General features: G+C 43.7%; 1 protein-coding gene across 4 annotated transcripts in view; it reads left to right on the top strand.

Annotated features, from left to right (window-relative positions):
- Positions 1-14,469, top strand: part of IQCH (IQ motif containing H) — a 127,186-nt gene that overhangs the window by 4,667 nt on the left and 108,050 nt on the right. For 3 of the 4 annotated variants that reach the window (XM_070763357.1, XM_070763356.1, XM_070763358.1), the window contains exons 2-5: positions 194-310; positions 1,555-1,652; positions 4,885-4,993; positions 7,337-7,456. In XM_070763357.1, the coding sequence (XP_070619458.1) occupies positions 194-310; positions 1,555-1,652; positions 4,885-4,993; positions 7,337-7,456 (444 nt within the window). Of the gene's footprint in view, positions 1-193; positions 311-1,554; positions 1,653-4,884; positions 4,994-7,336; positions 7,457-14,469 lie in introns of those variants that run through there. The other variant, XM_070763359.1, reaches the window with a different exon arrangement.

Below are 14,469 nucleotides of genomic sequence, written 5' to 3' on the forward strand. Positions count from 1 at the left end.
TATTATTATTATTATTATTATTAATTAGATTTGTATGCCGTCCCTTTCCGGAGACTTGATGTTGTTAGAGAATATGTGATACATGCACTATCCCAACTCCAGCACTGTAATTTGCAATGCCTGATATTTTTCAGTCTTAAATTCAGAGGCGCATTTATGTCCTCCTGTATTCACTGCATGGTTTCTTTTCTAGGTTCAAGAAGATCTTCAACTGTTGAAGGAACAACTGCGAGATTTCAGCCATGACTGGGAAGCAGCAAATCCTGAAATTCTAGAATCAGTTGTTGAAAGGGCAGAGGACAGAGTGAAGGTAAGTGGATTGCCTCTCTTTTCCTGGTAAACTACACCTCCTTGAGTTACAACAGTTCATTTAAAGTTACAACAGCGCTGAAAAAAGGGACTTATGGCCCTTGTTCACACTTACGACCATGGTGGCATCCTAGTGGTCACGTGATCAAAATTCAAATGTGGGATAACAGCCTGATATTCATGATTGTTGTGATGTCCTGGGGTCATGTGACCACCTTTTGCGACCTTCTTGCAAGCAAAGTGAATGGAAAGCCGGATTCACTTACTATATTTTTCAGAGTATAAGATGCCCCTTTTCACCTTACTTTTGAAGTCCACAAGTCTTAAAACTTTCAAGCCTGAAGACCTCTGGGTTAGGGATTAGGGCTGCCAGGGTCTTCAAACTCGGCAAGTTTAAGACTTGTGGATTTCAACTCCCATTCCCGAGCTAGCATGACTGGAGGAGGAATTCTGTGAGTTGTCTTATTTATTTGTTTATTTATTAGATTTGTATGCCGCCCCTCTCCGTAGACTCGGGGCGGCTCACAACAGCAAAAGTCAGTCTTAAAGCTGTCAAGTTTGTAAAAAGTGTACATGGTTGTAAAACATATTCTGCTACACTGGTATTTTATTAAATAATATATTACTACACCACTTGGTTCAGAATACTTTTTTCCTTTTTTTCCACCTCTAAAATCTAGGTGTGTCTTATACTCCGAAAAATACGGTAGTCATATTTGGAGTAGATCTATTTAAATAATTGGGAGGAGTTAGTGGGACTACATTTAAGAAAACTTTCTGGCATTAATATACTGCCATCATGTACATTTCTCCAATTCTTTGCTATTTCTATGGGTCATGCACAGAAATGCACAGCAAACAGTGTATATCATCTATGCTATTTACTGTTTGATGGGAGGAAAATTGATGGGAGGCAGAGGCCTTTCTTCCTTGTTTTTCTCCCCCAAAACTAAGGTGGGTCTTGTACTCCAGTGCGCCTTATACTCCGAAAAATATGGTAATGACCCTGTTGCTTACTTAACAACTGCACTAATTCACCTGAAAAAATGTATCAAGAAAGGTCCTAACCTGGGTCAAAATTCACTTAACAGATGTCTCATTTAGCAGCAGGAATGGTGGGCTCAATTCTGGTCGTAAGTCAAGGACTACTTAGGGAGGGAAGAAGGGAGGGAGAGAGAGAGAGAGAAAGAGATGGAGGTATAAACAGATATAAACATACATATTTTATCTCTATTCCTATTCTAGAAGCATGCAGAGAACTATTTAAATGCAGTGAACAGATCAGTGCTAACTATTTTCCCAGGGGACAATGTACAACAGTCTTCAAGACAAATTTCCAAATGGTAAGAACATTCAGTTTGCTTGGATGGATGTCTTTAAGGGGTAGAATTTGGCTGCTTTTAAGGATTCAAAGATAGTTTTCATAAGCCACTTCCAAACATCAGCGTATGAAAAGTCTTCGGCTTCCTAGCAAGGATTGGAGAAGGAATTGACTGTTCACATAACTCCGAGTAGCTTCGCTCGGTGCTTTGACTGCTGCCTTTCTGAAGTTTTGTGGTTTGGAAATGGCAGTCCAGGCCATGTTTTGGTCTCACCGGGTTGTTGGTCAGAAATTTCTGGCTGAGAATGTGTCCAGATTGAGAACAAATCATAGAACACGGTCTCTCTTTCCTTCCTGGGAAAACCCCAGTATCTTGCTTGCAGGATGGGAAGCCTTAAAACAAGGTGTGGATGGGGCTAATTCACTTGCACACTAGTTTTAGATGAGAGTCTAGGACAACTCGCCACGGTCAACTCACTGCAGGACAACTGATTGCAAGACAAGAGTTACACTAATGTCAAATAATTGGTGGGGTGCAATCATTAAAGAAATGATGCAAAAGGAGGAGCAGAATGAAATATGAAAGGCAAAAATTAAAATGATTTTAATTTAATTTAATTTAATTTAGATAATCAAATAGAACTGGTAAATTGTCCCATAGTAAGTTTTCCCAAGACGAGTTGGCCAAGGTGAATTGGTCGTAGCAAGTTGGCTGTCACAAGTTGCCCCATTCTCTTGGGGGAGCTGTGTCTGGATGCAGAGGGGTAACTGGGCTTGTGTTGGGTCAAACCCTTTCTTGTCTGGACTCCTCAAATATCTGTAGCTTCTTATCTGTGGCTGTTGAACAAGATGAAAGAAATAGTCATTCAGCCAATTCCATATTTATTTTCGATGCTCTTGGAGTGGCCACAGGCTTCGCTTAAGCAAATTAGGAAGAAACCAAGAAACCACAAATTGATGTACATTCATCTATCATGCCAAGCTATAGACAAACAATGTCCACAAGGAATTGTGCTTTCAAATTGTGGTTTGCTGTTGTTGAAGAAAGCATGATTTATGTTTACTGACCATGCTTGCATGTGGTCAGTCAAAACCAAACTACAGTATGTAGCTTAGAGCCGTGAGGGCAAACCTATGGCAGGCATGCCCCAAGTGGCATGTAGAGCCATGTGGCCTGGCATGTGCGGCCTTGCCTATTTGTCTTCCTGGTTTTTGGTGCGCATGCATGTGTGATGATCAGCTTTCCTTTGTGCACATGGCAGTACTGAAAACCAATGTGGACATATGTGCCAGCCAGCTGATTGTCAGGTGTGTGTGCATGCAAGAACCCGGAAATTCAGCTTTTCTGGAGCACAATCCCTTTGCGCACACAGCAATGCCGAAAACCAGTCCAAGCATTTGTGTCAGCCATGTCATCATTGGGCGTGCATGCATGGTAGAACCTGGAGGTTTGGCTTTTCTGGAGTGCAATCCCTTCACATGCACAGCAGTGATGAAAACCGGCATGCACATGTGGTGCTAACCAGCTGATCATTGGGCATGCATGCACGCTAGAATCCAGAAATTTAGTTTTTCTGAAGCGCAGTTCCAATAAGTGCATGCACGTGACATTTCCACGTGACCATTTTGGCACTCGATGCCCAAAAGGTTCATCATCACTGGCTTAGCATATCTGTAACCCTAGCAAATATGACTACATATATATATATATATATACTTACATATGTAATGGAGCCTGCCCGTAATGGTTGTAAGTCATACTGGCCAAAAAAGAGCTGGTCATCTCAGACAATCTGAGTTTATGACCTTTTTTGGTAGTGGTTGTTAAGCAAATTGTTGTGATAATTCACTGAATCAGTGAATCAATGTATAGTCTGGAGGACAGAAGGAAAAGGGGGGACATGATCAAAACATTTAAATATGTTAAAGGGTTAAATAAGGTCCAGGAGGGAAGTGTTTTTAATAGGAAAGTGAACAAGGGGACACAATCTGAAGTTAGTTGGGGGAAAGATCAAAAACAACATGAGAAAATATTATTTTACTGAAAGAGTAGTAGATCCTTGGAACAAACTTCCAGTAAACGTGGTAGATAAATCCACAGTAACTGAATTTAAACATGCCTGGGATAAACATATATCCATTGTAAGATAAAATACAGAAAATAGTTTAAGGGCAGACTAGATGGACCATGAGGTCTTTTTCTGCCGTCAGTCTTCTATGTTTCTATGTTTCTATCAGTGGCCATTAAGCAAACATTGGAGGTATTAAGCTATAAACCTATTGTTTGCCATTGAGTGTTTTTGGCAAAACCCTAAAATAAACATTGTTTTGTTTTGTCAAAAACATTAATTGTGATCATGTGACCTTGAGACCATGCAAACAGCCATAAATGCAGGGGTCCGTCTTAACTTTGAAGAATCACTAAGTGACCAGTTGGAAGTCAAAGACTCCCTGAATTGTGTGACTTGCATTTTATCCTAATTACAGTTAGACCCCCAACTCATAACCACAGTTGAGCCCAACATTTATGTTGCTCAGTGAAACATTTGCAAAGTGAGTTTTGCCCTGTTTTATAACCTTACGTCTCCTAGTGGTTAAGTGAATCATCTCAGTTATTAAATTAGCAATGTGGTCGTTAAGTGAATCTGGCTTCCCCATTGACTTTGCTTGTCAGAAGGTCGCAAAAGGGGATCACGTGACCCCAGGACACTGCAGCGGTCATAAATAGGAACCCGTTGCCAAGGGTCTGAATTTTGATCATGCAACTATGGGGATGTTGCAATGGTTGTAAGCAGGGGTGGGCTGCTACGGTGGAACGGTGACATGTGCTCGCCCCCATGGCTCTGAGTGCTAGTGGAGTCCAGCGCAATCCTGCCACTGCACCTAGGCAGGTAGCAAAATTGCACGTGGACATGCAGGAGCGCCCAGGGGACCATTACAATGTACCCATAGCCCATGGCGCCCCTGTGTGTTCATGCGCGATTTCACTACCCGCCCAGGTGCAGTGGCAGAATGGCGCTGGACTCAGCTAGCACTCAGAGCCACGGGGGCGAGCACACGTCTCCATTCCACTTTAGCCACCTACCTCTGGTCGTAAGTGTGAACAGCTACTTTTTTTGGTGCCATTGTAACTATGAATAGTAAAGGAACTTGTAAGTGGAGGGCTACCTACCCTGAATGTCTTTTTGGGAGGACATGAAAATAAAGGGCAGCTCTTTTGCCTGCTTTCTGATTCCCTTCTCTTCCCAATTTAGGGGAATCCCCTTGGAGCCTCCTCAGAAAGAGATCATTCTCCCCAAGGTGCCCGTGATCGCCCCTCCTGGCGTTGCAGCCCTGCCTCCAGCCGCATCCTTGGGCTCAAAGGTTTGAAGCAGCCGGTGTCTTTAATCTTGCCAGGGATCTAGTCCTCCTCGTCAGTGACCTCACTCCAAAATGTTCACTTGTAGAGCCTTTGAAGAAAGGCCCACTTTAGATTTTGTTCTTCAGACTAGAAAATGGATTGTGCAGCAGCCAGCTTCCCCCTCCCGTAGGGGCAAGAAGCGGAGCCATAAGGTTTAGTCCAGGGGTAGGCAAAGTTGGCTCTTCTATGACATGTGGACTTCAACTCCCAACTTCAACTCAATTCCTGAGCTAGCATGATTTCAGCCCTGGCCAGAGGTGGGCTGCTAAGGTGGAACGGTGATGTGTGCTCGCCCCCGAGGCTCTGAGGGCTAGCGGAGTCCAGCGCAATTCTGCTACCGCACCTGGGCAACCATGGGCGCCCCTGCTTTTCCGCATGTGATTTCACTACATGCCCAGGTGCGGTAGCATAATTGCGCTGGACTCCGCTAGCACTCAGAGCCACGGGGGCGAGCACACATCACCGTTCCACCTTAGCAGCCCACCTCTAATGTACACTACATCAACATGATTAAATAAATAAATATATACAAAATTATGCGCATACCCATCAGGAGCAGGGTCCTACTGATACGGTTGATGTCATCATACCAGTAGCGGAAATTGGGAGATTTTGCTCCTGTGCATGTGCAGAAAGAAAAAGCTCACGAGGGAATTCTTGCACGCATGAGATTTCAGCGATTTTTTCCTTCTGTGCATGCGCAGAAGCAAAATCTCAGTCGGACACAGACTGGAGACGCGGAGCTGCGCGCACAGCATACAGAGAGCAGCAATCCCCACCAGATACCCACATATACTATATGACATGGAAAAACAACACAGTCCAGTTCTCAGACTTTGCTTAATGTCAAGCTGCCAGTCAAAATTCAGACAAATAAAACTCAGAGTCCTTTTTATAAAAGTTCAAAAGTGAATTTTTCAAAATCAGAACTCGAAGCATCGAAAGAAAAGAAAAGTCTGAGAAAATGGCGCGATACAGATGTATATCAACCCCCTTTTTTTCCAACCCCCCTTGGGACCATGCCCAATCCCCATTGTCCATAATCATCAGGTGGGACATCTTGGCCCTCACGTCTCCTCCTGGTACCTAGGAAAACGGAACCTATATCTCCTCCTGTGCGCTTCCCACCCACACCCCTTATCTCTAACCCACCCCGTAATTATTGACGACCAAGTGAAAGAATGCAGCAGTCTAAGCGAAGGTTGACAGGAACCTTGCCAGTTTGCCAGACGGATGGCCTGCGGAGCAAACCTGTTCCAGAATCTGGTAGTCCTGCTATAGATATTTGGAAGCCTCCTCCCAGAGGGGAGCCATGGAAACAGGCCGTAAAGTAGGGATGTGGGGTCTCTCACAATGCTTCCAGCTCTAAGCACATGGCGCTTATGAGCAGCATCCTGAACGACGGGGTTATGCCTGGTGGTTTAGCCTCTCCTATGAACTTGCAGGCTGCTTCCCCGAGCATCTCATCTGACTCCTAAGCTGGGCTCATGGTCTTTCTGTAGTTCAACCCAGAGCAGTTGCCATCTCTAGGAAGCACTAGCCAGAATTGGAGGGGTGGGGGAAACAGACAGTAAGTGGTTGTTTTTCAATTCCAGCGACAAGTAACTAGAAATAACAGCCATCTTAAATTTGAATGACAAACGCTACCGCAGGCCTATTTTGGCTAGCAAGCTGCTGCAGGAGGCTGCAGGAGCTGCAAAAAACCACAGTGGATAAGATCATGTGAGGTGAAGGTAAAATGACGGGATGGGCACCCAGCCTCAGTTTGCTAGAGTTATTTATGGTGCTTCATGAGCTGTCTCAGAGTGATGGGCCCTTGATTTGTGGTCCACAAGGTCCTGTTTCTAAGGAAATATTGTAGGAGGGTTTTCTGGCTGCTGCAGCATTGACAATGTCAACCTTAGTTTTTTATTTAAAAAAAGGAATATTCTCGCTCACCCACAGAGATGCACAAGGCAGGCTTATCATAGGCAATTTGCAACGCGCATCAACCCCTGCAGTCTGCACATATACAGGTGGTCCTCGACTTATGACTACCATTGAGCCCAACATTCAGACTGCTAAATGAGACTCTTGTGAAGTGAGGTTTGCCCCATTTTACGATCTTTCTTCCCACAGTCCTTAAGTGAATCATGGGCCTTTATTAAGTTAGTAAGACAGTTGTTAAGTGAATCTGGCTTCCCCGTTGACTTTGATTCCAGTGAGTTTCAAAGCAGTTGAATACCAAGGTACCCCTGTAAACAGTACTAGATAAAACATTCCAGCATTGTTGTTGTAGACAGGCTTCATTGTGGGGTTTTTTACAGCATAAGCTTTCCATGATGATGAAGATTCTATGTGACCCAAAACACATATACCACCGAAAAGTTGTAAATCAGAACTATGGAGTCAGTTTGCCGTTGGTTAATCGGAGGAAAACAGCATGTGTAAGTAATCAAAAAAGTATTTTCATTGTTTTGTTTCTCACTTCTGTTTTTTCTTCAGAACAGTTGAGCCTCTGAACAGCTGTGGCGAGGGGGGCGTTTGCCCAGGTTCGCCTGGTGCGCCAGTTGCGGCCCTATTTGGACCGGGAGTCATTGCTCACAGTCACTCATGCCCTCATCACCTCGAGGCTCGACTACTGTAACGCTCTTCACATGGGGCTACCTTTGAAAAGTGTTCGGAAACTTCAGATCGTGCAGAATGCAGCTGCGAGAGCAATTATGGGCTTCTCTAAGTATGCCCATATCACTCCAACACTCCGCAGTCTGCATTGGTTGCCGATCAGTTTCCGGTCACAATTCAAAGTGTTGGTTATGACCTATAAAGCCCTTCATGGCACCAAACCAGAATATCTCCGGGACCGCCTTCTGCCGCACGAATCCCAGCGACCGGTTCGGTCCCACAGAGTTGGCCTTCTCCGGTCCCGTCGACTAAACAATGTCATCTGGCGGGACCCAGGGGAAGAGCCTTCTCTGTGGTGGCTCCGACCCTCTGGAACCAGCTCCCCCCTGAGATTAGGATTGCCCCCACCCTCCTTGCCTTTCGCAAACTCCTTTAAACCCACCTCTGCTGTCAGGCATGGGGGAACTGAAACATCTCCCCTTTGCCCATGTTGTTTTGGTGTTAGATTGATTGTGTGCTTGTTGTTTTGTTTTTGTTTTTTAATATTCTGGGGCTGTTTTTTTATGAATTTTTTAGCTTAAAATTGTAATTGGATTGGTGGGTATTGGATTTGTTATTATGTATTGTTTTTACCTTGTTGTGAGCTGCCCCGAGTTTGCGGAGAGGGGCGGCATATAAATCCAATAAATCTAATCTAATCTAATCTAACAGTTGGAGGTGACTTTGGAGGTCTTCTAGAATCCAACCCTTGCTTGAACAGGAAACCCTATACTTGGCCGTCCAGTCTCTTCTTAAAACCCTCCAATGATGGAGCACCCACAGTTTCTGGAGTCAGGTTGTTCCACTGTTTAATTGTTCTCACAGTTAGGAAAATTTCTCCTTAGTACTAGGTTGCTTCTTTCCTTGATTAGTTTTCATCTGTTATTTCTTGTCCCACCTTCTGGTGTTTTGGAAAAGAGGTTGACCCCTCAGCCACTCTCTTGGGCAAAACATCTAGTTTCCACAATATGCTGTTTTAGGAAATTCAGCACTAAGCTATTTTCTGTGAAGAAAACCATTGTTGAATAGTTCACACATGAGTCACATCACTTGATCTCTTTAGTTCAAGCCCTTCTGGTACCTGGTGGTTGAGTGTCCTAATGCGTTACGTTAGACAACTGAGCATTTGAAGTGAAGAATGAAAAGTTCTGATATCTGCCATAAACCACCCATAAACACACATTTTCACTTGCTTATGTGATTAACATCATTATCTTCTATCTATAATTTTTTGTTTTGTTCTATGAGATTCCCTTTAAGTTTTTTTATTCTGACCAATCTTTACATTTTATTTTACATAAATGCTCTTTACCTTCTAATTTATAGTTTAAATGGTTTTTCTTTGAATTGTTTATTCATTTCATTGCATTTTTAAAGCATTTTTAAATCACTGTTTGTCCTAACAAGACTTTCTTAAGTGATTGATGGAAAAATATAAAACATTATCAGAGGACAAAAGTGGAAAGTTTTAGCTCAGAGTTAGAGTTTTCAGTTTAAAAGTGACCTGAACATGACAAGTGTGATAAGAAGACTGTCTCTGAATGTCCTCGGGGCCTTCCTAGAAAAAGGCATTTCACAATCAGAATGTGATTGTCACAAAATAAATGTGTTGGCTTCTGCAAAAGAACTTCTGAAGATGAATTCAGCCACCTGGCAGATTCAAGACAAAAAGAGATGGATCTCTCAGATCTTCTGATCTTATGATGTTTAGAGATTTGATACATCAGCTGTAACTCCTTGAAATGAATTAGAAGTCCAAGAAGTTATCATAAGATTGTGGGAACACACTCTAAAGCAGGTGTTCTATCTTGGCAACAACTTCATCTTCCAAATTTCTACAGCTAGAATGGATTCACAGTTGAGGATCATCACTTCTGGAGCACAGCATGGCTGGCTGGGAAATTCTCTGTGTTGGAGTCCACAGGTCTTAAAGTTGCCAAGGTTGGCCTGGTTAAAGCAATTTTAGAATAGAATATAGAATATTTATTAGAGGTGAAAGGGACCTTTCAGGTCATCAAGTCCAACCTTACCTTACTTATCTTACAATGGATATACAGTGTTCTCTCGATTTTCGCGGGTTCGAACTTCGTGATTAGCCTATACCACGGTTTTAAAAAAAATATTAATTAAAAAATACTTTGCGGTTTTTTTCCCTATACCACGGTTTCCCCCATCCAATGACATCATACGTCATCGCCAAACTAATAATTTTTGCAAATAAATAACAAAAATAATAATTATTGTTAATAAATAATTATGTTTATAAATATCAGGATCACTAAGTGCCTTATTCAATGGTGAGTACCAGTAATAATGGTGAGTAAATGGTTGTTAAGGGAATGGGAGATGGTAATTTAGGGGTTTAAAGTGTTAAGGGAAGGCTTGTGATACTGTCCATAGACAAAAATGGTGTATTTACTTCCGCATCTCTACTTTGCGGAAATTCAATTTTCGCAGGTGGTCTCAGAACGTATCCCCTGCGGAAATCGAGGGAACACTGTATAAACATATATCCATTTTAAGATAAAATACAGGAAATAGTATAAGGGCAGACTAGATGGACCATGAGGTCTTTTTCTGCCGTCAGTCTTCTATGTTTCTATGTTTCTAACCCCCTGCTCAAGTAGGAAATCCTATACCTTCCCAGCCAGATGGCAGTCCAATCTCCTCTTGAATATGGCAAGAGTTGGGGCATTCACAACCTCCGTTGGCAGGTCGTTCCACCGGTTGATCGCTCTGACCATCAGGAAGTTCTTCCTTATTTCCAGGTTTAATCTCTCCTTGGTCAGCTTCCATCAGTTGTTCCTCATCTGGCCCACTGATGCCCTTGAAAATAGTGTAAACCCCCTCCCCCTCCTCTACATGGCAACCCCTTAATTTGAACTGGGAAATGAATATACTGCAGGATCTGATCTGGGTGGATCACCAAGACTGGAGGTTTCTCTTCCGAGCTTTCGGACTCACACTGGAGCCCTCCTCAGTGTAGCTGCCATAGCATAATGTTAGGATAGGATTTGATATCTGTACTTCTGACATAAATGCCTCATACACTCTGATTCCATTAGCCAGAACAGGACTGTACGTAAAGGTCACATAGTCAGTCTGCATTTCTGGTGAAATCTGCTTTAGGAAGTGACTGGCCATAAAACGGTTCAAAGCAACTCTCCTCGAATAACAAGAATGTAAACAGGACGAAGGCTGTGATAAAAGACCTTGCTTTGTGGTAAACAGGAGATAGCTGTATTAACAACAAAGAGTCCCAGGAAATTGGCCATGAGAGACATTTGTTCAGTAGAAACTAGTTACGTGCCATATGGAGATGGGAAGGACTCGGAAGTTGTGTCATATCGTAGAGTTACGTTATTGGATGTTTGTATATCACTTGACGTGTACGTATAATCATTCCCAATTTGCATATTCCCCCAATAAAAGGATGTGCACAGCTCAATACTGTGTCATTTCACCCGGAGAGAAATGTGTGCAAGTTTTCTTTCTAGGATTCGCGTTCGTGAGTGACCCCCACATGGCTGGGGTTGCTCTAAGTCCCTCTGAAGACTTCGTTCCCCTCAGGGACTTTGCAGCACCCTTACCTCAGGGAACTTCTGTCTAGCAGAACGTGTGCTTTGGGCTGTTCTGTGTGTAGTATTTAAATGCGGTGCCCACTGTATGTGGCTTTTGCAGATCTTGATTGGGTTATTGATGATTGGCTGTTAAGTCTTTGGATGCTTGTGCTGCCAAGTGAGCAATCAGACGAGGAGACCGGAACTGATTGGTAGCCTCACACTGCAATGAACAAGAAATACATTCAATTTTGCAGCTACTAAGATTGTTGGATGAGCAGGAACAAAAACAGCCAGGGAAGTGACGGATGCCTGGGAAATGGGCCCCTTGTCAGTCAAGAGAAGTGTTTATTTGCCACCAGCTTATCAGATACTTAGAAAGTGAGGGCTTGGCAGCACAGGCAAATGATAGCCCACAACTTAATAGCCAACCATCCACACCCCAATCAATATCTACAAAAGCCACAGACAGTAGGCACCATATAAATACTACACAGAGAACAGCCCAAAGCACACCCACTGCTAGAGAGAAATTCCCTGAAGATGGGCTCCACCACGAGTCCAAAAGTTCAAAACACAAAACCTCTGGTCTTGGAGACCGACCCAGATTGGCTCCTTCAGCATTGGATTCAGAGGTGGGCTGCTGAGGGGGAACGGTGGCGTATGCTCGCCCATGTGGCTCTGAGTGCTAGCAGAGTCCAGCGCAATTATGCTACTGCACCTGGGCAGGCAGCGAAATCGCGCGCGGACATGTAGGTGAACCTGTGGCTTGGATTGGATCCTGGGACACATAAATTCACCTTCATTCGCAATTAATATACTTGTGATGGCTAAAGATACCTTTTGCAGGAGAGAGCGCATATGGCACATGTATCCAGGCCCTTGCGCAGTTGGAAGAATACCCCATCCAAAAATTACGATCCTCAACTCTGAATCTGAACCTCAAGAGGCAGAATTCCCCATAAAGAACCACTTCTTATCTCAGATTTGGCAACACTCTGGTCGTTCCTTCATTCCAGCTTGCTAGCTCAGATCTGGTCCTCCAGAAGCAACCTCACAGCACATGATGAAAATGTTTGAAATTAATAATAAGACAAAGCAGAACTTCCAGGTGTATTGAAGCAAGCCATTTGATTATCTTTTTAAAAAGTCTAGTCGAGAATATTACTGTTACTTAAAGAATTTTTCTACAAATTGTATAAATCACATTGCTATAACATATATCCATATATCACTGCAATATATAACTTAGCAGCACTTGTGGAAATATTGAATAATGTTAACTACAGGCAATGAAAATATACAAATTAACACTATTAATTAAACTTGAAGGCAAAGTATGTTAATTGCACATAATTAGACGTATAGATTGGTGTTTGTGAGTGCTTCTGTTAATTACATTTGCTTAAATATGCAGATTAGCTGTGTTAATTAAAATAGCACGCGAATTATTTTAATTGTGTGCTTCTTAAGAGTGGCCGATTAACTGCGGGCCCCTTACCGCTCTCTCCTCCTCCTCCGGCAATTTCCGAGTCGCTCACCTCTGTCAAAGAGCAAAAATGCCCATTGAAACGGCCACAGAAATAAGTTTCCATAATTGCAGCGACCTCAAAGGAGCTCTCCGTCATTTTCACGTTCGCAGAATTGTTGCGTAGCTTGGGTGCTTGGGTCTCCACCTTCCGATAAATAAATAAATAATGCAAGACAAACTTGGTTCCTTCTCATTTATTCATGAGGGAGAATTTAATGCCTTTGCCATCCCAGGTTTTTACGAGTTGCCGTGTCCTGCTGCCCGTTTTACTACGTTCTTCCCCTGGTTCTTTCTCTTGCTTTCGTCCTCCATGAATCTGCAGGCATCTCTTTGGGTCTGGACTTTGCCCTGCTTGTACCTGAGTCGCCTCTGCATAGGAAAGGGACAGCCATCGGTCCTGGAAATGATTTTGCTGTCGTAGTAAAAACTATGGTTTTCTTTTCAGATGAGTTGCGCAGTAGTGGGTCCCGCTTACCTTTGCTACCGGTTCGGGAATGGGAGTGCACGGTTGCATACATTTTGTGCACATGCAATGCTTCTGCACATGCGCAAAGCATTTTTGATGACGTCCTCGTGGTTGGGCGGAGCCTCCTGCCACTACCTACTACTGGTTTGCCAAACTGGTGCAAACTGGTAGCAACCCACCACCCATGGTGCTGAAGGATGGACAAGAAGAAAGTGTAAGATCTTGGAGAGGAAAGTGGTGGGGAGAAGCTTTTGCCTATGGTTTCCATTACAAAAAAATAGTGACTAAAATTCCCAATCTTGGCATTCGGAGTGGAATCAGACTTAAACAAATTGATGTTCCATTGCGGTAATTTGCAGCACGTTTGCTGCATTTATAACAAGTGTAACAGAAGACAAAGGCAAATTAATGAACTGTCCTTTCCCCTCCAAATCTAAGAGAAGTCATAATTGCTGAGATCGGGTTAAGTGAGCAGATGACTGCGTACGTCTTCTTCTGTGCCTAGAAATGGGAATGTGAAGGTCACCTCTACCCCGGATGACAAACGGAGAGCATTTGTTGTTTTTTGTTGGTAAACAAATTAATCTTTGGAAAGGTCACCATTTGTTTTACATTTTGCATCCAGTCCTTGTCATCTGGAATCCAAGATTGACTGTCACTCGGCAAGGTGGAGGGGAGCCAAGGCTGCTGCTGCTGCAGCCGCCGTCCATATCAGCATTCTTTGATGGAACTCCATGCCTGATTGAGATGCTATGGGCTGCTGCCTTACAGCTGTCGCTGGACAAGGAGGGAGGCCCAGCCCGGAATTCCAATAAGCCTGGCCGTCCAATCCTGCTTGGCACTGGCTGGCCTTCTGCCCACAAGTAAAATGCACAGCAGTTTGAGCCAGCGATTATCCGGCCCCCTTCCTTCTGTGCTGCTTCTGTTCTGCCTTTCGAAAAGCATCTCTTCTCGGCCACCCACCTGGTGCGGTAATTTGAGACAGGTCGGCTGGAAGGACAACCTACCAGAGGTCTTTCGATTAGAAAAGCCTCCCTAAGAGTCTAAATAGGCTTTTGAGTTCAAAATGGGAGGGTTGGGGCTTTGGACCATTGGCTGGTGAACAGAAGGAGCCGCAAAGTTTTCTTGCGGAAAAGTCTAGGCTGCCTTGAGCCAACTTTTCAAAACTCTCTTCACTAATCAGAGGGAGGCCGGCGGCAGCTTTGCTGGCTGACAAATTTAATGGAAAATCGTTAGCCG

Source organism: Erythrolamprus reginae, chromosome 10, assembly GCF_031021105.1.
Source record: "Erythrolamprus reginae isolate rEryReg1 chromosome 10, rEryReg1.hap1, whole genome shotgun sequence".
Lineage (NCBI taxonomy): Eukaryota > Metazoa > Chordata > Lepidosauria > Squamata > Dipsadidae > Erythrolamprus > Erythrolamprus reginae.